The sequence below is a fragment of the Triticum dicoccoides genome, chromosome 6B, assembly GCF_002162155.2.
Source record: "Triticum dicoccoides isolate Atlit2015 ecotype Zavitan chromosome 6B, WEW_v2.0, whole genome shotgun sequence".
NCBI classification, from domain to species: domain Eukaryota; kingdom Viridiplantae; phylum Streptophyta; class Magnoliopsida; order Poales; family Poaceae; genus Triticum; species Triticum dicoccoides.
The window spans coordinates 146,548,813-146,571,112 of record NC_041391.1 but is presented as its reverse complement, the minus strand read 5'-3'; the positions used below and the strand labels follow the sequence as shown (position 1 = coordinate 146,571,112).

Below are 22,300 nucleotides of genomic sequence, written 5' to 3'. Positions count from 1 at the left end.
AAGGTGAGGTGGACGTCATCCAGTTTAAAGGAAAGGGCTTCAGCGAGAAATGTCCTGCTACGGTAGAAAACTGAGCGGGAAGGGAGGACCCGGCAGGAAAATGAAGGGTGCATCATGAGGTGTGGTTTTTTTGTTGGAACCGCGCGTTGAAGATAGCATGATGGATATTTTGAACAACCATATTTCTCCCCCACATATTGATTGAATTTGAAGGAGTCCAGACTATCTTGGATTTTGCGTGCCCGTTGGGCCCTTTTCATGTGTGAACATGTTCAGACGGTCTTTGACCTTGGAGACGACCTTAATATTTTGTTTCATTTATCTATATGCATTATAGACTATAGAAACGCACGAGCATTCTACTAGGAGGAGGGAGGAGCAGGGGCATTGGCATGTGCGCCGAGAGTAAGGTGCGAGCTAAATGATGTGGCGTCGAGGGGAGGCGACAATGAGAAGCCGTGGTGGGCAGAGCACGCCAGGAATTGAGATGTGAGTGTGACCATTGCATCATGCGATGAGTGAGAGGGTGAATTGTTTTTTTTTTTTTGAGGTAAGAAGAGAAGGATCGGTTGTTTGCTTTCAAGGGGAAATCGGTTGTTTGCTATGAGAGATGATATGTTTTTACACAATGGTGTAAGACCAATTTAACATGTATTTCTTGTAAACTTTTTCAAAAGCCCGTGGCAACGCATAATCACTCTATTGGTGTAATTAATGGTCTTGCCCCTCATTTTTGTCGCATGCAAATCCAATATTGTACTGTACGATATTGACCGCAGGTGGGACATGGCAGCGTCTAGATAGATTAGCAATTTAATCCTGTGGTGGAGGACTTAGATCTGACATAGCTATTTCTCATCTAGTAGATGAGAATTAGCAAATCCGTTGATTAATCGCCGAGAGCTACCTCCCGTCGTCCCGTTTTCTTCCATGAAAAAGTCGAAGCTAAGAATATTTCGCCCAACAAGGCAACAAGTCTCGTCTTCCTTGAGGAAACACGATTGACTTGTTGAATGATTCATCGCAAAAAAGAAAGACTTGTTGAATGGTTGGTAGTAACTGCAATCGTCGTACTGTACGCAGTAGCGAGCAAGTATAGATTGAGCCTAGTTAGCGCTTCGCAGCTCAGCATCCATGGCTGCAAACCATTTGCATCTGCTGTTGTGCTTAGCACTAGCCATGCTTGTTTCCCTCGACTTCTCATGCGCACAAACGGGCATCACATCTGGGTCCTCCCTGAAGGCCGCCGCGGGCGCCGGCTGGTCGTCCCCGTCCGGCCGCTTCTCCTTCGGCTTCTACGCCACGGAAGGCGGCCTCGCGGTCGGCGTCTGGCTCACCACCACGCCCAACGTAACCATCACGTGGACCGCGAACCGCAACGACACGGCAACGGGCGGCGCGCTAAGGCTCGCCGACGACGGTCGTCTCCTCTGGACCGGCGCGGACGACCACGACAGGACCGTCGCGCAGCCGTCAAGGCCGGCCGTGGCGGGCGCCATGCGCGATGACGGCAACTTTGTGCTGTTCGGCGCCGATGGCGCGGTGGTGTGGCAGACGTTCGAGTCCCCGACGGACACCCTGGTCGCCGGGCAGGACCTCGTGCCCGCGGCGCAGCTCTTCTCCAGCGTGTCCGACACCAACAAGGCCGTCGGGAAGTACCGGCTCGCCAACCAGCAACACGACGGCAACCTGGTGTTGTACCCGGTGGGCACACCGAACGACGCAGCCTCGTCGTACTGGAACACGGGGACGTTCGATCTGGGTTTCACACTCACCTTGCGCCTTGATACCGGTGGCCTGCTCTACCTGGTGAACAACGATGGCAGCTTTACCAAGAACCTGACACGGCCTGGGGCCTTGAAAGAGGGAGAGCAAGCCTACTACCGACTCACGCTTGATCCTGATGGAGTTCTGCGTTTGTACCGTCATACCTTCGTGTCTGGCTCTGGCAGTGCGTCCAATACCACCACCGTCGTGTGGAGCGCTCTGACCGATCGGTGCGATGTCCATGGCGTTTGCGGGCACAACAGCTACTGTGTCCTCGACCAGGATCGGCCTAGCTGTTTGTGCCCGCCAGGGTTCGATTTTCTCGACGCGAGCAATGCGGAGCTCGGTTGCACGGTGAACTCCAGCGCCGGCGGCTGTAAAAGGGGGCAGCAACAAGATGCCGCAGACTTCTCCGTGAAGTTGATGCCAAACATGGAGTGGGCGGACGTACCGCACGAGGTGGTGCGCAATGCCACGAGCGCGGCAGAATGCATGGCGGCATGCATGGCCGACTGCTTGTGCGTTGCAGTGCTGTGGGACACCGACAAAGGCACGTGCAGCAAGCAGCAGCTCCCTCTGCGGTACGGCCGCGCTGGAGGCAGATACACGCTGTTCGTCAAGACCGCGGGAGCGGCGACAGGCGGCAGCGGCACCCACAGCAAACCCGTCGGTCGCACGACCATCATCGTGCTGGTTTGCATCGGCATCCTGGCATTCGTCGCGTTGTCGGCCTTCATTGCGGCCGGGTGGCTGCTCCACGTGAAACGGAGGGCCGTGCCCCGGAACGTGGCACCCGCGAACGCGGACGCCGACGGCGGCAAAGGCTTGGAGGAGGAGGAGGCGGCGCCCCTGAGGTCTTACAGTTACCAGGAGCTGGAGCGCGCCACGTACTGCTTCCGTGACCCGGTGGGTCGCGGCGCGTTCGGCACGGTGTTCAAAGGCGCGCTGCGCAACGGCGAGCAGACTATCGCCGTGAAGCGGCTGGAGAAGCTCGTGGAGGATGGCGAGCGGGAGTTCCAGAGAGAGGTGCGCGCCATCGGGCGGACGAGCCACCGCAACCTAGTCCGCCTCCTCGGCTTCTGTCACGAGGGCGCGCACCGCCTCCTGGTGTACGAGTTCATGAGCAACGGCTCGGTGTCTGACCTGCTCTTCAGGGGTGCTGCCTCGACGCCTCCGTGGTCCGACCGCCTTGGCATCGCGCTCGATGTGGCCCGGGGCCTGCACTACCTCCATGACGAGCTCGATAGCCGCGTGATCCACTGCGACGTCAAGCCGCAGAACATCCTCATAGATGCGGCCGGCACGGCCAAGATCGCCGACTTCGGACTCGCCAAACTGCTCCAACCTGACCAGACACGCACTTTCACCGGTGTCCGCGGCACGCGTGGGTACCTGGCCCCGGAGTGGTACAGGGGCACAGGCCCTGTCACGGCGAAGATTGACGTGTACAGCTACGGCGTGGTGCTGCTCGAGATCATGACATGCAGGAGGAACATGGAAATGGAGGAAGCCGGCGAGGAGCAAACCCTGATGGAGCTGGTGTATGAGTGCCTACTGAAGGGTGAGGTGAAGAGGGCCATGAAAAGCGAGGAGGACGTCGATACAGCGGCCGTGGAGCGGGTGGTGAAGGTTGGGCTCTTGTGCGTGCAAGGAGAACCTGAATCTAGGCCATCCATCAAAACCGCCATCTTAATGCTGGAAGGACATCTAGACGTACCATTTCCTTCGCCTCCGGCTTCTTAGCTAGTGATGAACTTTCATATCATCCAGGTCGTTCGGGACATGATGAACTACTAGGCTATCAAATGCAAATGCCGCTAAAATTGATGGAGTCGAACACGTTTGTCATGAATGCAAATGACATGCACATATAGATGATGTTTTTCTAGAATATTTAGATATCTTATTTTCATTTTTCTGGTTAGTATGAATTTGTTATGAAGTTTTTAAAATAACGTTCAAATGGTTAAAGGGCAAAAGCATAAGTTGAGCAAACACAATCGGGCAAAACTGATTTTTTTTAAAACTAGCGGCAAATCAAACTAATGGGATATAAGTAGGGGCATAAAATTAATTATCCAAGCCATCACCGCCGCCATGGTGCCCCCGGCTTCCTAGTGATGAACTTTCATATCACCCAGGTCGCTCGGAACATGATGAACAACTCGGCTATCAAATGCAGATGCCGTTAAAATTGGTGGAGTAAAATAAAAAGGGTACAAAATACAAACACGGGTTACTATTACTTTTGGAAGGAAAAAGAATCTGGAAAAATGATATATTAAACCCTCAAGGAAACAAGAAAATTTGGTTTGCTAAGCATCAAAAAGCATGTAGGAAGACGAGACAGCTCCTTCACGGCAGCGCTGTTGGAACGCTCGATCGAGCATCACGCGTTGATCGTTGTCCTTCCATGCATTGACCATCCAAAATTCTCTTCCCCGAGGAATTGTAATGGGCGGGACTCAACGTGTCCCACCCCCACGACATCCATGCTCGAGATACCACTAACCCACATTGCGGTAGAAAGAGTAGAAGGTGTCTTCTTTCACTCCTAGCCCAACACCAACCATGGATTATGGGTCGACGCCTCCATGGTAGGAGCAGGGCCGGTCCTGAGAATTCTGGGGCCCGGGACGAAACTATAACTCGGGGCCTTTACCGTAGACCATAAAAGACTATTAAATAACTATCTTGAATTGTCAGCTAAAGGAAAATACAATTTTTGTTTTGTTTTATACAAGTCTCTTCTTCACTAGTATGCCCAATAGCTATTTCATTGAGATTATCCCGGTTTCTTAGATCATAAGCACCCATAGTAAAACTTGGTACCTCCCAACGACTTGCAGGTGATTTAAAAGCCAAAGATCACTCACATTATTATTATTCATGTTGCTGTCAACATTGTAATATGCATAATCCTTGTCATCCAAATTGACATTAGTTTATGAATGTGGCAACTATCAGTGAGTCGACAAACTCAAATCTTTTGGGGGGCGGCTAATGCGCGCGCGAGCGCTCCGACGCTCGATTTTCCGACCAGGCAACCTGTTCCCGATTAAGTAACTGTGTGTGGATACATTATTGCTAATTAAGAAAAGGGGCCCCCAACCCACCACCTCGTTAAAATCAGGGGGGCATGATTAATTGAGGGATGGAAAGTTACGTGAGCCCCGCCGAAATTTCAGAGAAAGGGGGGGCATGATTAAACATGCATGCACGTATGGGTTAGTTGCATCTTGCATCGTCAATGGAATAGTGGTGTCATCATTTGAATACATGGAAACAATGACTATAACTGACTTGGAAAGAGATAGAGCGTGTCGGAAGCTGAGAGGGTGTTTGTTTCCAGGGACTTATTGACTTAGGGACTTAAAAAAGTCCCTATAAGTCCCATCTAAACCAAACATGAGGGACTTATAGGGACTTAAAGTGGGTATTTGGGACTTATAAAATAAGACTCTCAAGGAGGGACTTATAGTTGTAATATGGTCTTATAGAGACTTATAAGTCCCAGGAACCAAACAGGTAGGGACTTTTTAGGGACTTGAGACTTATAAGTTGGGACTAAAAAAAGTTCTAGAACTTATGAACCAAACAGGGCCTGAGTATGGCTGCACGAAGGGGATCGCGCGCCGCCACGCTCGGTCGCGGAACCAAGTCCTATCATCTTTACATAAACAATGTCTAATGTTGCACCAATGCAGAGGAAATTTCAATGAACATTTATAAATTTTGATAAATCATCCTGATAAACTCCGATACGGCATACATACGCTAGCTATACACAAAGATCATAGGCATACCTATCTTCGCTGCAACTGTAATCTCGCTGTCACAGTGCAAGGCCTCTCACGAGACGGCATGGCTGCGTCTTGCGTGGGAGGCAGTGACATGGCTAACTCCGGCGGTCCGGCCCTCCACTGACCCGGGGCTCTACAGGAGATGGATATCAGGAAACGATCTATTATCTCCCTCGATCCACTTGGCCTTGCTGTACGCTACAAGTTAATCCAAAAATCAGACGCACATCTCAAGACAAAACAATTGGATGCACTATTTTCGGCTGGTGAATAAGGAAGGAAATCAGGAGCGTTTTTGGCAACAACTCCTAATTATTCGCATGCAATAACTGATCCATTCATCAATCGTAGCATCAAACAGATCTCAAATTAAATCGTCACAGGAAGGAAATCAGAGGAAAACGATCTACGCTCATTTTTTTGCGGACGGAGTATGTATTACTTGGACGAGGCTTGCCTGCTCCCCGTAAATACTCCCATCCGTGCTCCCTCGCGTTCAACGGCAGAGTTTGGATGGCCCACTTGCCTACCATCGTCTTCTCCCTTCTCGAGTAAAAAACGAATCGCGACCAAAATCCGGCGAACACCACGACGCGCCTCGCGGCGGTGCAGCGGCTGCGCGCAGACGGCCCTGTCGAGTCTGCCCCGGCGCCCGGCGGCCACGACGGGCACTTCGATCCATCGATGAAGCTCACCACACCAGAGCTAGCAAGCCGCATAAGTCTGCACATCCGAGTCACTGCTACCCCCTGCAGGCCTGCACTACACCACGGAGCCCGCCAGCCATGGCGTATGTGTATCAATGTATCATCCTCTACTCTTCTCAGACACCATCAACAACTTCAGCGGGTGTTCACTGTCCGTACTTGCCATTGTGCCAATGGATCCAATCATTAATTGATTAACCTTTCTCATCTCAAGTCTCACCGGTGTAGCGAGGAAGCACGTCGGCACCAAGGCTATGTTTATGGGTGTTGTGAGTTCTGACGGCGTCGGCGAGGAGGCCGAGGAGGTGCCGAGTCACGCCAGTGCATTGGCGTCCATGGGCATGAGTTACTCGCTAATCGACAGCTTCGGCAATACCCCTGCCAGCGAGCGAGGGAGCACGAGCAAGTAATTTCAACGGTGATTTGTTCTAGGAGAATTTGTGAGTACTTGGATTGCAAAATTGCTATACGATACGGCTAGAGATCGAGGCAGACACCATGGTCAGCCACTCAGCCCGAAGGGGTCGTGTTACGGAATGGAGACGGAAGGGAAGGGTTGAAACGCGCAGCCGCTGCATCGCCGCAAAGCGCGTCGTGGTGTTCGCCGGATTTTGGTCGGGATTCTTTTTTTCTCGAGAAGGGAGAAGACTTGGATGTGGGCCATCCAACAGTTAATCTCTGCCGTTGAACGCGAGGGAGCACGGATGGGAGTATTTACGGGGGAGCAGGCAAGCCTCGTCCTGTAATTACTTCATCCGTTTAGCATTTGGGTCAGGGCAATAGGCACATACAAGAGCAGAAAAAATACTTGGGGGCCCCTTGGCCGCCGGGGGGCCCTCAGGGCCGGGCCTGGGTAGGAGGCGCCCACACCTGCATCTCTAGCCGGTCCTGGTGGACCTGTGGAGATACAACCCCATGACTACCGACGGCTGTCGTTGAGCAAGCTCACATGACGCCATGCCCGTGACCATCGACGTCGATCTACCTGACAGAATAGCAGCGACCCGACCACCACCATAGAGCACCGCACCCACAGGGAGAGGGACCTCATTGCCCACGGGCACAACATGGACCGAGCACATCCTTACTTACCTGGAGCAGGAGCTCCGAACCGCCAGAAGCCCCGATCTGATTTTCCCAAGTATGGGCCCCATGACATGACCATCTCCGCCACGCAAGTAGTCCGTGCTGCCGACATGAACCTAGGAGAAGGGAGGAGCGAGCACGACCCGTGTCCCGCCACGAAACGCCAACCGCCGTCACCCGAGCTATTGTGACCACATTGCCAACTAGTGCATCCATCGCACGAGATCGAACCTGATCATGGCAGGGCGCATAAGATTCCCGCCATGACCCAGCCCTCTGCTTGACGGATCTGCGCCGAAGGTAGCCAACGGAGGCGACGAGCGCCTCATCGCCACCCGACCAAGGGAGGCCAAAGCCGCACCCCCAACGCCAGATCAACATTCGATCCGCATTCACGCCGCCACTCATGCGCCTGTCCGACACCGGCGCCACGCCTTTGCCACACACCACGGCCTGAAGGTCGTCCCACACCACCACCCAGCTGAGCGCCTCGCCGTCGCTGCGCCCCCGCCGCTCCGCCGCGTCTCGCGCTTCCGCCGTTCGCCAGGAGGGTAGGACGAGCCCCGCCGCCGACCGAGCTTCGCTCGACGCCGCCTTTCAACGGTGGCGAGTGTAGAGCGGTTTGTGGATTACGCAGGGGCTGGGGCTAGGGTTCGCCCTGATGTCGCTTGCGAGAGCGACACGGGAGAAGCGGTGCCCTCCCACCCTCCCTCCTCATTCAAGTACAATCTCAATGGCTTGAATCATCTCTTTTCTTTCTAACCACCTCATTAAATTTTTAATGCAGTATGATTAACCCATCTTAAATAAACCTACCTTGTGAAATATGTTTGCAGAGAAGAAATAATCTTATCAGCTAGACTAATAGATCTATTATTAATAACTTTTGTAAAGATTTTCAAAAAGGTATTAAAAAAGCAATGCAACCTAAACATCTGAATTTTATCACCTCATGTACCCTTAATTAGCAACAAAGTTAACACACCATAGTTCAACATAGCAAGATCAAGCCTACCATGATATATAGAACTAAAAAAAAAATACAAATCCCCATAAACGAATGGCCAAAAACGCAGATAAAATTCACTAGCAGCTAAACCATCGGGCCAGCAGCCTTGTTATGCTTTAATTGAAAAATGGCAGTATTACTTCTTAATTCCATGATGAACATCTTATCTAATAACTCTCAGGTCCTAAATAAACATGTACATTAGATTCTGCAGGACCAAAAAGATTCTGCAAAAATAAACATCTCCCACTCCCCTGAAATAACCCTTTCCTCTTTGAGATTCCGTAAAATCATGCTAAGAATAGCTAGGATTTTTCATAGACTCAAATAGACCATTATGTTCTGATAATATGATACTCCCTCTGTTTGTATTTTTAGATATTTCAATATGGACTACATATGAAACAAAATGAGTGAATATACTTATAAAATATGTATGTATACATTCTTTTGTAGTTCGTATTGAAATCTCTAAAAAGCCTTATATATTTAGAAACCGAGAGGTAGATAGATAGCTGAAAAGTGAAATATCCAGAATACCATGAGTACCTGCGATGATCGAGTTCCATCAAATTACTGTCAGAAAAAACCTTGAGATGGAGATGGAGAGGTTTTAATTAGCTGCTAGTACAATGGCGCCATGCTGGAGTGGTAGCCGAAGACGACGAAGTCGTCGTGCTTCTCCCTGCCGACCAGTTCCGCCACCGTGGCCGTGGCGTCGGTACGCATGTCGTACCGCAACACCTCGCGACGCCACACATTCTCGTTGTCAACACCACCACCCACGCCGTGGCCGCGGCGCTGCCTGTACCCGATCCGCACCGCCAGGCCCAAGACCTCCGCGCCGACGTCCACTCCCGCCGGCACCACCGACCACAGGAAGCGCGACGCGGGGGGCGCCATGCCAGGGATTTCGTCCCAGCTCCTCCGGTGCACCATCTCCCACCGCGTCAGCGAGGCATTGCCCGAGGAGGGCGACGACGACAGCGCCCACACGGCCAGCAGGGTGGGGCTCGCTGACACCATCGCGATCCTCCCGCGCCACGCCACCAGCTCCCTGCTGCCCTCCATGTACCCTCCTCCGTCGACCAGGGAGGACGGCCTCTTCTTCCCATGCGGCGGCGGCGGCAGCTTGCCCGCCGCGTCGGCGCCGTAGTTGTACCAGAGCACGTCGCCCCGGTTGCAAAGCCAGTACGAGAGCCCGCCCAGTTGTAAAGCCTTGGGCTGCACACCGCCGTACGGCGGCATCCGCACGGTCGCCCATGACGCGCGCCATCCGCGCGAGAGCGACGAGAAGGAGAAGATCCAGAACCTCCACAGCTCCATGTTTACCCGGGCGGGGACGACGAGGTGGTAGCTTTCCTGGTGCGCCGTCGCCGGGTCGTACGCGAGGCACGCCCTGAAGGCGCCCTCGCCGGCGTAGGGGATCTCACGGAACGCGCGGGTCGCGGGGTTGACGACCCAGAAGGTGCTGCCGGTGGTGACCAGAAGAAGGCCGCTCGTGGTGGAGCAGAGCCGGAGGTGCTGCCGGTGCGCGTCGACGACGGGCAAGAAGGAGAGGCCGGCCTCCGGCGGGGCGACGGAGGCGGCCGCGGCTCCGGGGGTGAGGACCTCGAGCCGGCCCTGGTGGAAGCGGGCGAGGACGCCGGAGGCCGGCGAGGGGCACTGCGCCTGCACGGGGGCGAAGACGGGGTCGTGGAGGATGAGGTGGCGCCACGCCTTGCAGACGGGGGCGAGGCGGAGGAGCAGCCGGAAGGGGAGGCGGGCGAGGATGCTGTAGTGGATCAGGTCGTCCGGCAGCTGCGCCGGCGGCGGCGTGATCTGCCGATCCGAAGAATCCAGCCGCCGCCGTATTGTTCTGTCTGACATCGGTCTGCATCGAGTTTTACTCTCTGCCCTATCTTTTTAGTTGGCGGCGGCTTTGTGAGCTTGCGTTGCTGTCAGTCTTGGGAAAATTTTGACGGTTGTACTGTTGTGTTCGGGGCAGGTTGCTCGGATCCCTGTAAAGCTGCAACTGCCGCGATAAGAGCTGCGCGTGAAACCAGTATTCGGTTCGGGTACGGCGTGTTGTGTTTTGGCACGGCTAGATTGATGGGTGCCTTTTAATTTCAATGGACGCCGATAACTGCAACACGTGTGGCATCTAGTGGGGTTATACCGCACGTCCTGTGTGGCACGGAGACGACCCCGCCCGCAAGACGGCATCTGGGTGCGCACAGCCACAGCCCGCACGTCCGGTGTGTGGCACAATCGCCCACATGTCCGGGCGATCGACCACGTTGTCGCGCACGGCCTAACGCGCCCGTCGTCCCGGCCTGCCTTCCAACCCCATTCCGACCTGCCGCCTCGTCTCCTACCTCTCGATCCCCTACCTCCATCGTCTTCCTTCTCTGGTTGCCATGCCAACCAGACCAGATCTCTAGCGCCTCCCCACCCTCCCACCCCCACGGCCACCCCCACCCCACCCTGCGACGACGAGCTAACAGGTCGATCTTCGATCTCCTCCTGTTTCTCGTCCTTCTTCTGTCCAGAAAATTGAAATTGCAGATTGCCCACGAACATGGCGACTAGATCCACACTGTCATGACAAACACACCACGGATTTGTGTGTATTCACATTTGCCCACCAAAGTACGCCAGATCTGCCATATTCTATCCTAGAGTTGAGCTAAGCTTCTGGGTTGGGTTGGTGCGAGTAGTAGATGCATAAGAATACATAGGAATCATTAAAAATAGGGGAAGGAAAGGAGGAATTTGGGTGGTGCATAAAGAGGGAGGAAAATAATTGCCACATGTTTTTGATGTTAGTTGCCACCTATCTTTGCCGTCAGCTGCCACATTATTGTGTTGTTACTTGCCATCATATTATGTTCGATGTTGCCATCGGTTCAAAATGATAGTTGGCATCCAGATTTTAGAAAAGAGAATGAATGTGCATGTCCTACTTGCCATGATGTGTTGGTTGTCTATGCAAGAAATGTGATAAGATTGTCGTGTTTTCTTGTATGTGCAAACAAAAAGAATGCATTTTGCGGATATTGATGCGTTCTTGTTCATGCAGTGACTGAAACACAGTGGGAGAAAAAAAGAGGAAAAATGAATCATGAAGACGGTACTGATCCTTGGTTTTCTCAAATGCCAGAAATGCCCCCTTGGGATGCAGCAGAGTACAATCAACTCATTTCCGCAGGGCCGTTGCTGCCACTACTAGAGCAGTACGCAAGCATCGGTACGATGCATGATCAAAAAAGAGACAGTTGCCATATTTGTGACGAGGAAGATGCATTCTACTTATGTCCTACAATATCATTTTTCGCAGGTTCTTATGACCCAACCACACACACGGGGATACCATGGCAAGTTCAGGCACAGGGCGCTAACGCTAACAGATGTACGGGCGACCAACTTCAAGTAGCCAATGTGGCCAATCAAGGTAACGCATACGGAAAACAAACATACTGGTGTGGACATGAAATTAAACTTGCAAGGATGGCAAAGACTTACGAGTTATATGAAAAAATGTAGGGCCTTCATGTAGCACATGGCAACAGGTGGCAACCATGTACCTGCCATCAATGTCGTACACAGGTGAGACGTATGAAGTGAATTTGTGGACAGTGATTCAGGAGAATGAACATAGGTGACATTGGGGTTTTCGTGGTGATTTGACATGACACAGTTGCAATGCATGGACAACTGCAGTTGCCATGCCTAGACAAATGCATTTGCCATGCCTGGACAACTGCGTTTGCCATGCTTAGACAGATGCAGTTGCCATGCATGCAGAACTGCATTTGCCATGCCTGGACAACTGCAGTGCTATGCCTGGGTTGCCATGCCTGGACTACTGCAGTTGCCATGCCTGGACAACTGCAGTTTCCATGGAAAATCAATTGTAGTTGTCATGCCTAATCAAATGTGATTGCATGTGTCTAAACAACTGTGGATGACAAGTGTGAACAAAAATATGTGTGGCATGGTTGAACTACTACATGTGCCATGTTGTAAAAACTACAGTTGTCATGCATTGATCAACTGCTAAATGATCGCAGGTTGTTATGGTGGAACCATACCGGCAAACATCTCATGGCAAGCTTCACAGTTGCAGGCCAACGCTATTGCAAATAGAGCACATCAATTTGGAATGACAAACCAGATGGGGTTAGCACATGCGGCACAACAAGGTAAAAATATGTGAACTAGCAAAACAATAGTGCATTTGCTTTTGTGGAAAAGCATGGGGGGGAGTGGATTTGTCACGGTGGTGGCGGAAAACAACAAAAATGCTACCAAGTGGACACGTGCAAAAAAGTCATCTATTGTCTTCAGGATTTGTCGATTACTGTCTGCATGTGTACAACATTTGTGATTAACTCCATTTGCTTAGTGGGCTCGTACCTAGAATGCATGTTTTGATGCTAAAGATGTTGGTTGCCATGTCTTGGAAACACTAGCTGCCATGGTTGTTGAACTGTAGCTGCCATGGCTGAAAAACTGCAGTTGCCATGCATGGCCAGATGCATATGTCATGGCTTGCTGTATGAATGATATCTTGCCAAATCAGATGCAGTTGCTATATTCTGTTACGATAAACCTGACATTCAAGCAATGCTTACACACGTACCTTTTTTGCAGGGCCTTCGACTACAATCAACAGCGGTGCGGGGACATCTACTGTGGGAACCTCTGAGCACACGGAAGAAGTGTTCCACCAGCCAGTCAACAGTCCTGCAATAACAATGCAGAATCAGTGCCGGAAATGGCAATTGTTCCAGGAATGCCAACAAGCACACCTTTGCACACCAGCACAAGCAACACTCAAGCAGATGAAACAGCCGCCGATACTGAAGTGAATGATGAAACTGGTGATGAAGCACAAGGGGATGAAGAAGATGGGCAATCAGAAAGCATGGTACCTAAGCCACCATATGTTGGGCAGATATTTGATTCGTTTGAAGATGCCAATGAATTCTACAAGAGATATGCAATGTTCCATGGGTTTGCGGTGAACACCGAATACCATAGGAAAATTAAAAAACTAACGAGCACAGCAGAGGTGAGATAAGGTGGTACAAGGCACGAAGGAACAAGAAGGGGAAAGGTGTTGCCCCTGTCGTGCCGAAACGAAAGAGAGGTATCATTGTCAAGACAGAATGCCCTGTCCGGTGTAAGCTAAATGCAAATGGAGCACAGTGGGTGGTCACCAAATATTTTGACGAACACAACCACAAACTCATAAAGAAGTTTGACCTGGTGAAATTTCTAAGCACCCATAGAGGATTCAACCCCCTCGAGAAGAAATTCGTAAAGTTGCTACATGATTGTAACATCGGTCCATCAAGAATGGTCCAAATACTGTCCCTGATCCACAACGGAGATGGTAGACTGAGTAGCATGCCCTACATACCGGCAGATGTCACAAACCTAAAGGCAAAGTACCATAGAGAGAGCGGGTCGGCTGACATAGAAGCCACGATAGCCTACTTTGAAGAGAAAGCAAAAGCAGATGTTGATTTCTTCTACAGGATAAGATTGGACGATGAGGACCGTGTCAGAAACATGTATTGGATGGATGGTGCTGCAAGAAGGGCCTACAAACATTTCCGTGATTGCATATCATTCGACGCGACATATCTCATTAATATGTACAAGATGCCATGCGCTCCATTCATAGGAATAAATAACCACAATCAGTCATTGCAGTTCGGTTGCGGACTTGTTCGGAACAAAGATACGGATGGTTACACCTGGCTGTTCAAAACCTTCTTGGAGTGCATGGATGGACTTGCTCCGATGAGCATAATAACAAACCATGATTTTAGCATGCGTGCAGGCATAGGGGAGGTCTTTCCGTTGGCAGTGCATAGGCACTACAGGTGGCATATTATTAAAAAGGCCGAGGAGACACAAGGACCATTTTTTGCTGACCGTCCAGAGCTGCACAAGGCATTCGAGTTGTGCGTGGACCACAACTTGATGGTGGAGGAGTTTGAACGGAGCTGGAGGCTATGATTGAAACATACCAAGTCCAAGACAATGAGACACTTACTAGCCTGTGGGAGAAGCGAATGTACTGGGTGTCGGCCTACTTCATGCAGTGCTTCTTCCCATTTCTGCAGACTACGTAGCGCAGTGAAGGGTTCAATGATGTTTTGAAGCGGTACGTGAGCCCTGGCAACTCATTGCTGCAGTTTGCCAAGCAATACACAACTTTGCAACAGAAAATACTGGGATCTGAGCTACAGTAAGATCCAAACACCGCACTCAAGCAGCCTAAATTGCTGACATATTTGACAATGGAGAGGCAGATGAGCAAGATATATACCAACAAGATTTTAACAAGTAAGTAGATTATGTTATCGTCTTATTTGCACAAGCATGAAGATAGCAGGTGCCATATAGAATGCAATGCAGTTGCCAGCTTTTTTGACTTGTTGATTGTTGGGTTCTATGGTAGGGTGCGTCGACTGCAAATTAAAATTTCCTATGCGCAGAAAAACCAAGGACATGCTACGGGAGATGGATCATAGTTCGTTACCACTAGACATGCAGTGCCGTGCAGTGGAAGAAGAGTTGGGGCAGCGCGTCCGCATGGATCGTCTCCTCCTCGTCCGATCTCCCTCGAACAGTCGGTCATCCGATCCAACGTACAAGTTCGCCGGAGCGGCGCAAGTGCACCGTCTCTAACGGTATCCACACGTGCAGGAGGAACACCGTGCGGCGGACTGCTAGGTCCGATCACATAGTCGGTGGCGAGTGGAGGTGGCTATTCATAACACATGCAAACCCTAGTGACAACGCCAAAGCGATCAATCGCATGAGTGTGCCGCACCTCCACTTTATATAGGCGTCCGTCACGGGCTCAACACTTGGGCCTTGCACGGACCCAAAATCCCACAAGTCTACTCGGCCATAATCCGAATACAGCTCAGATCACATCCGACCAGTGTCCTCGGATCTGACCTCGTAGGTTCCTTCCCTTAAGCGCGCGATCCATTAGGTTCAAGTCGGCTTGGTCGCAGTTCGGATCACCTCCGGAATGCACGGTTGGTAGCAGCCTCTAACAAGGCGTGCCGACCACCAAGCAGACTATGAAGCTAGTTAGGCGAACTTGTACAACATGTCACACTTCTGTTACCTTTGCCACACGATATATATTGTCGGGCTCAAGGCGAGATATTAATCCTTGTGCTAGCCCGACCTCTTTCTCGTTCCAGTGATACCGACCACAAACTGGATTATCTCATAATCCTTGTCGCATGGCCATGCTTATCCTGGTCGGATCACACCAGGGGCCCAGAGTATATCTCTCCTTATCAGAGGGGCGAATCCCATCTTGCTCGACCATGTCTCGCAGCATGGGACTGGACAAACCCGAAACCTACCTTTGTAACTACCTAGTCACAAAGTAGCATTTGGTCAGCCCAAAGCAAGTCTGTCACCATCTCGAGTACATGCGCCAGCTCAAGTCTTAGGACATAGAACGTATGTTGTACAAGAGACTCACATATGACATATCGCTGCGTCTCATAGTTGGGTCTATCCGACTCGGACCTTATCTCGACTCGGCTCCGACTTCGTCAAATTCGACCAGACCTTTCCAAGTCCATATTATCCGGTTAGCATCCAATGCTCCATGGCTAGTGAGACCAAGCCATCGATCGTGTCATATGCTAGTCTAGTCTGACGTGTGGCCACACGTCACTTGCGACTAGGGACAATCTAGGATGCATCATACAACACAAGATCTCATAGACAAGTCACGTACTTGCCAACAAGTATCATTGATTACATCCAAGGACTATCTTTATTCATAAACACATAGTAAATATCATCATACATGACTGCCTCCAGGGCATATCTCCAACACTGATCTATTGAAAATAGCCACTAATTACATTGTAAGCATGATCTCTAGTTGCCATGTGGGTTGAACTGTAGTTGCCTTGTGGGTTGGACTGTTGTTGCCATGTGTAATGAACTGTAGTTACCATGTATAATGAACTGTAGTTGCCATGTGAAAATGATATGTAGTTGACATGTGGCCCAAAACTGTGTTTGCCATGTTTTATAAACTGCATTTGCCATGTTAAATGAAATGCATTTGCCAATTCAAAAAATGTTATGCATTTTCCATGTGAAAAAATATCGTGCAGTTGCCATGTGAAAACAAAAACACAAGAACAGATGTAGGAAAAAAAACCAGGATTTCCATGCCATCATTGATTTTAGATACTTTTTGCTATGTTACAGCCTACATAAACGTAAGGTGCTACAAACATCATATAAGAGTTTAACAAAGCACAAAAACATGCAGATTCCAGGAAGAAATAAAGCATGCCAGCATGTACACGGCTTACCAGGTGGACGAACATACGTTCAAGGTGTGTTCACTATTGGGCATGTCGGATTCAGAACCTGAAGACCCGGACAAGGGAAGGAACTACTATGTGAAGGCCACGATAAACGAAGACGAATACTACTGCCAATGATGCAAATTCGAACGGGACGAGATTGTGTGCTGTCAAATACTGAAAGTAATGGACATGCAAGCGGTCACGCGATTGCCCCGCCATTTCATAAGGTGATGATGGACTTGGGACGCTGACGATGCGTTGGGGCCACAAACATCAAATGCAGTTTTGGTTGTGCATGATGAGAGACCGGAGGCAACCATGGAAGTCGTGAGGCACGTTGTGTTGACCAAGAACTATGCTAAACTATTAGATGAAGCATGAAAGAGTGATGAGACAGCAAGGGTGGTAGAAAAACACAGGAAAGCCCTGAAAAGAGAGCTTGATGAGATCAAAAAGAGGAAGGCTGAAGAAGCCTTACACAGGTTCCTCCGCACCTCAAGTGTGCCTTCATCCATGGGCCTGTCATCTGAAAACTTGAAGGCAGGGTCTGGAACAGCAAGCACGCAAACCCAGGTCAGGAACCCGCCCCGTTCCATCACAAAAGGGCGTCCAAAAGAGATAAGATACAAATCGGGGTTGGAAATTCAAGCAAAACACAAGAAAACAAAGGAAGGGGCGGGCAATCCATAAAAGCAACTGTGGAGGATTGTAACTTAGGTGCTAGTGACATTTTTTGTAAGGTATATGGTTAGGATTTTAAAAATTCGAGAATGACTGTTTGTGGACAACAGAATTTGAAAGAAATGGCATGTATGCCACGTATGTGCTGCTAAATCTGCCATGTAGCTTCCATCGAATCCACCATGTAATTTCTACTAATCTGCCATCGCGCAGATTTGTAGAATTTCGGACCACGCATTTTGCTTTCTCGTTTTTGACATGCTGATCTATTGAAAAATGGCAACTAGGTACATTATAGCATGAAATCGTAGTTGCCATGTGAAATCACCTATAGTTGCCATGTGTAATGAAAATGCAGTTGCCCTGTGAAATGATATCTAGTTGCCATGTGAGACAAATCTGCAGTTGTCATGTTAAATAAACTGCGTTTGCCATGTTATATGTTATGCAGTTGCCATGTCAAATATCGTGCAGTTGCCATGTCAAATATCATGCAGTTGCCCAAAAAACAAAAAACAAAACAATTACTTTCACTAACCGTGTCCGATCAACTATATTCGCCATGTTTTCAGGCTTCATAGACGCATTTAAACACCCAACTGGTACTACCAACCACAAGCACATAAATAATACTGAACATAAATGTATCTGCTGTCAAACCTAAGTAGGTTCACATCCACACATATATTACATAATATTCAATGCCACTCACATACCACCATGATACGTCTTCGTCGTATCTATACTTTTTGATTGTTCCATGCCAATATTCTACAACTTTCATATACTTTTGGCAACTTTTTCTACTATTTTTGGGACTAACATATTGATCCAGTGACCAGTGCCAATTCCTGTTGGTTGCATGTTTTTTTGTTTTGCAGAAAACACATATCAAACGGAGTCCAAACAGGATAAAAATTTACGGAGATTTTTTCTAGAATATTTATGAATTTTGGGAAGAAGAATCAACGCGAGATGATGCTCGAGGGGGCCACGAGGCAAGGGGCGTGCCCTGGACCCTCGTGGCCACCCCGTAAGACGGTTGGTGCCCTTCTTTTGCCGCAAGAAATATAATATCCGGGTAGACATCGTGTTAAAATTTCAGCCCAATCAGAGTTACGCATCTCCGGGAATATAAGAAACGGTGAAGGGCCAGAATCTGAAACACAGAAATAGAGAGAAACAGAGAGGCAGATCCGATCTCGGAGGGGCTCTCGCCCCTCCCATGCCATGGAGGCCATGGACCATAGGGGAAACCCTTCTCCCATCTAGGGAGAAGGTCAAGGAAGAAGACGAAGAAGAAGAAGGGGGCTCTCTCCCCTTGCTTCCGGGGGCGCCGGAACACCGCCGGGGCCATCATCATCACCGCGATCTACACGAACAACTTCACCGCCCTCATCACCAACTCTTCCCCCCTCTATGCAGCAGTGTAACCCCTCTTTTACCCTCTGTAATATCTACTTAAACATGGTGCTCAATGCTGTATATTATTTCCCAATGATGTACGGCTATCCTATGATGTTTGAGTAGATCCGTTTTGTCCTATGGGTTAATTGATGATCGTGATTGGTTTGAGTTGCATGTCTTATTATTGGTGCTGTCCTATGGTGCTCTCCGTGTCGTGCAAGCATGAGGGATTCCCTCTGTAGGGTGTTGCAATACGTTCATGATTTGCTTATAGTGGGTTGCTTGAGTGACAGAAGCATAAACCCGAGTAAGGGGGTTGTTGTGTATGGGATAAAGAGGACTTGATACTTTAATGCTAAGGTTGGGTTTTACCTTAATGATCTTTAGTAGTTGCGGATGCTTGCTAGAGTTCAAATCATAAGTGCATATGATCCAAGAAGAGAAAGTATGTTATCTTATGCCTCTCCCTCAAATAAAATTGCAATAGTGATTACCGGTCTAGTTATCGATTGCCTAGGGACAAATAACTTTCTCGTGACAAAAAGCTCTCTACTAAAACTAACTTAGTTGTGTCTTCATCTAAACAGCCCCTACTTTTTATTTACGTGTTTTTTATTATGTTGCAAACCTATCCTATCACACCTGCAAAGTCCTTCTAGTTTCATACTTGTTCTAGGTAAAGCGAACGTTAAGCGTGCGTAGAGTTGTATCGCTGGTCGGTAGAACTTGAGGGAATATTTGTTCTACCTTTAGCTCCTCGTTGGGTTCAACACTCTTACTTATCGAAAGAGGCTACAATTGATCCCCTATACTTGTGGGTTATCAAGACCTTTTTATGGAATCGTTGCCGGGGAGTCATAGCGTGGGGTGAATATTCTCGTGTGTGCTTGTTTGCTTTATCACTAAGTAATTTTTATTTGCTGTTCTAAGTTGTTCTCTATCTTTAGTTATGGATATGGAACACGAAATACCAAAAAAATAGGTGTACTTGCTACTCATGGAGATGGGGAACCTCCTAAAACCCTCGATGTTGGTTATGTGAAAAATATTATGCACTACTTTAATAATCCTGAGAAAACCCCAATCAATTATGTATTGGGAGACACGTTGGATCAACGTGAATACTTTAGGGATTATCGCTTGACTCAAAAAGGGAAACTATTATGGGATCAAATTCATATGTTGCATTGGTATGCTCGGGAACTATGCTTGAGATATGATTATACTTGTTGCTCTAGGATGAAGGCTCCACACCTTTCCTTTTCATGCAAATTTAATGATAATAAAATCTTGGCTTCTTATGCTAATGGTATATATGATTACCATGATGTGGAACAAATAGAAGAATTCGTTGCTTTTATGGGCGCTTATGAAATTGAATCTTTGTTTAAAACGTGTGAAAATCTTGATGATGTTGTTTACAGATCTGAAAATTTTGCTATACTTAAATATTGTTATGATAATTATGAATATAATGCCAATATTGATGCATTTATTGAGGAAGTCTCCGCTGTCCAAGAAGAGACTAATATTTTGCAGGAGTCTATGGAAGAAGAAATTGATGAAACTGTGAGCTCATTGGATGAAAAAGATGATGAGGAGAGCGAAGAACAAAAGGAGGAAGAGCGGATTAGCAAACCGTGCCCACCTTCTAATGATAGTAACTCTTCCACTCGTACATTGTTCAATTTCCCTTCGTGCTTACCGAAGGATGATTGCTATGATGATTGTTATGATCCTGTTGATTCTCTTGAAATATCCCTTTTTGACGATGCTGTTGGAAATATGCCCTAGAGGCAATAATAGAAGTATTATTATATTTCATTGTTCATGATAATTGTCTTTTATTCATGCTATAACTGTATTATCCGGAAATCGTAATACACGTGTGAATACTTAGACCACACTATGTCCCTGGTAAGCCTCTAGTTGACCAGCTCGTTGTGATCAACAGATAGTCATGGTTTCCTGACTATGGACATTGGATGTCGTTGATAACGGGATCACATCATTAGGAGAATGATGTGATGGACAAGACCCAATCCTAAGCATAGCATAAAAGATCGTGTAGTTCGTTTTGCTAGAGCTTTGCAAGTGTCAAGTATCTCTTCCTTCGACCATGAGATCGTGTAACTCCCGGATACCGTAAGAGTGCCTTGGGTGTATCAAACGTCACAACGTAACTGGGTGACTATAAAGGTGCATTACAGGTATCTCCGAAAGTAGCTGTTGGGTTGACACGGATCGAGACTGGGATTTGTCACTCCGTATGACGGAGAGGTATCTCTGGGCCCACTCGGTAATGCATCATCATATTGAGCTCAATGTGACCAAGGTGTTGGACACGGGATCATGCATTACGGTACGAGTAAAGTGACTTGCCGGTAACGAGACTGAACAAGGTATTGGGATACCGACGATCGAGTCTCGGGCATGTAACGTACCGATTGACAAAGGGAATTGCATACAGGGTTTAATCGAATCCTCGACATAGTGGTTCATCCGATGACAACATCGAGGAGCATGTGGGAGCCATCATGGGTATCCAGATCCCGCTGATGGTTATTGACTGAGAGCGTCTCGGTCATGTCTGCATGTCTCCCGAACCCGTAGGGTCTACACACTTAAGGTTCGGTGACGCTAGGGTTATGAAGATATGTATATGCAGAAACCCGAATGTTGTTCGGAGTCCCGGATGAGATCCCGGACGTCACGAGGAGTTCCGGAATGGTCCGGAGGTAAAGAATTATATATAGGAAGTGCTATTTCGGGCATCGGGACAAGTTTCGGGGTTATCGGTATTGTACCGGGACCACCGGAAGGGTCCCGGGGGTCCACCGGGTGGGGCCACCTGTCCCGGGGGGCCACATGGGCTGTAGGGGGTGCGCCTTGGACATCATGGGCCAAGGGCACCAGCCCCTATAGGCCCATGCGCCTAGGGTTTCCCCCTAGGAGGAGTCCTAGTGGTGGAAGGCACCCCTAGGTGCCTTGGGGGGGGGGAGGGAAACCTCCCCTAGGCCGCCGCCCCCCCCTAGTAGATCTCATCTACTAGGGCCGGCGCCCCCCCTGGCACCCCTATATATAGTGGGGGAGAGGAGGGACTTCACACACCAGCCCCTGGCGCCTCCACCTCCCCCCGTTACGTCTCTCCCTCGTAGTCTCGGCGAAGCCCTGCTGCTGTGACGCCCTGCATCCACCACCACGCCGTTGTGCTGCTGGATCTTCATCAACCTCTCCTTCCCCCTTGCTGGATCAAGAAGGAGGAGACGTCTCCCGTCCCGTACGTGTGTTGAACGCGGAGGTGCCGTCCGTTCGGCGCTGGTCATCGGTGATTTGGATCACGTCGAGTACGACTACATCATCACCTTGCAAGATTCCGCACGCGATCTACAAGTGGTATGTAGATGCAAACTCTCTCCCTAGACTCGTTGCTTAGATGAACTCATAGATGGATCTTGGTGAAACCGTAGGAAAAATTTTAAT

The 22,300-nt window shown here is 49.2% G+C and overlaps 2 protein-coding genes across 2 annotated transcripts; one reads left to right on the top strand and one right to left on the bottom strand.

Moving 5' to 3' along the window:
- The first annotated feature begins 1,485 nt into the window (after window positions 1-1,485).
- On the top strand, window positions 1,486-6,687 carry LOC119320925 (G-type lectin S-receptor-like serine/threonine-protein kinase LECRK1). Its single transcript, XM_037594827.1, has 2 exons — window positions 1,486-3,407; window positions 6,492-6,687. Exons 1-2 carry the CDS (start codon window positions 1,498-1,500, stop codon window positions 6,685-6,687), a joined length of 2,106 nt encoding a protein of 701 aa, XP_037450724.1. The 5' UTR covers window positions 1,486-1,497.
- A 2,189-nt stretch (window positions 6,688-8,876) lies between these two features.
- Window positions 8,877-10,241, bottom strand: LOC119320924. The gene has a single exon (XM_037594826.1). It carries the CDS (start codon window positions 10,239-10,241, stop codon window positions 8,997-8,999), a length of 1,245 nt encoding a protein of 414 aa, XP_037450723.1. The 3' UTR covers window positions 8,877-8,996.
- Between the last annotated feature and the right edge of the window lie 12,059 nt (window positions 10,242-22,300).

Excerpts from the sequence above, each read along its gene's own strand:
- LOC119320925 (XM_037594827.1), top strand. The coding sequence starts at position 1,498 with ATGCGCGATGACGGCAACTTTGTGCTGTTCGGCGCCGATGGCGCGGTG. Across the intron at positions 3,408-6,491 it reads GTGGTGAAGGTTGGGCTCTT|TCTCACCGGTGTAGCGAGGA; the intron begins GTGCGTGCAAGG and ends TCTCATCTCAAG.
- LOC119320924 (XM_037594826.1), bottom strand. The coding sequence starts at position 10,241 with ATGTCAGACAGAACAATACGGCGGCGGCTGGATTCTTCGGATCGGCAG.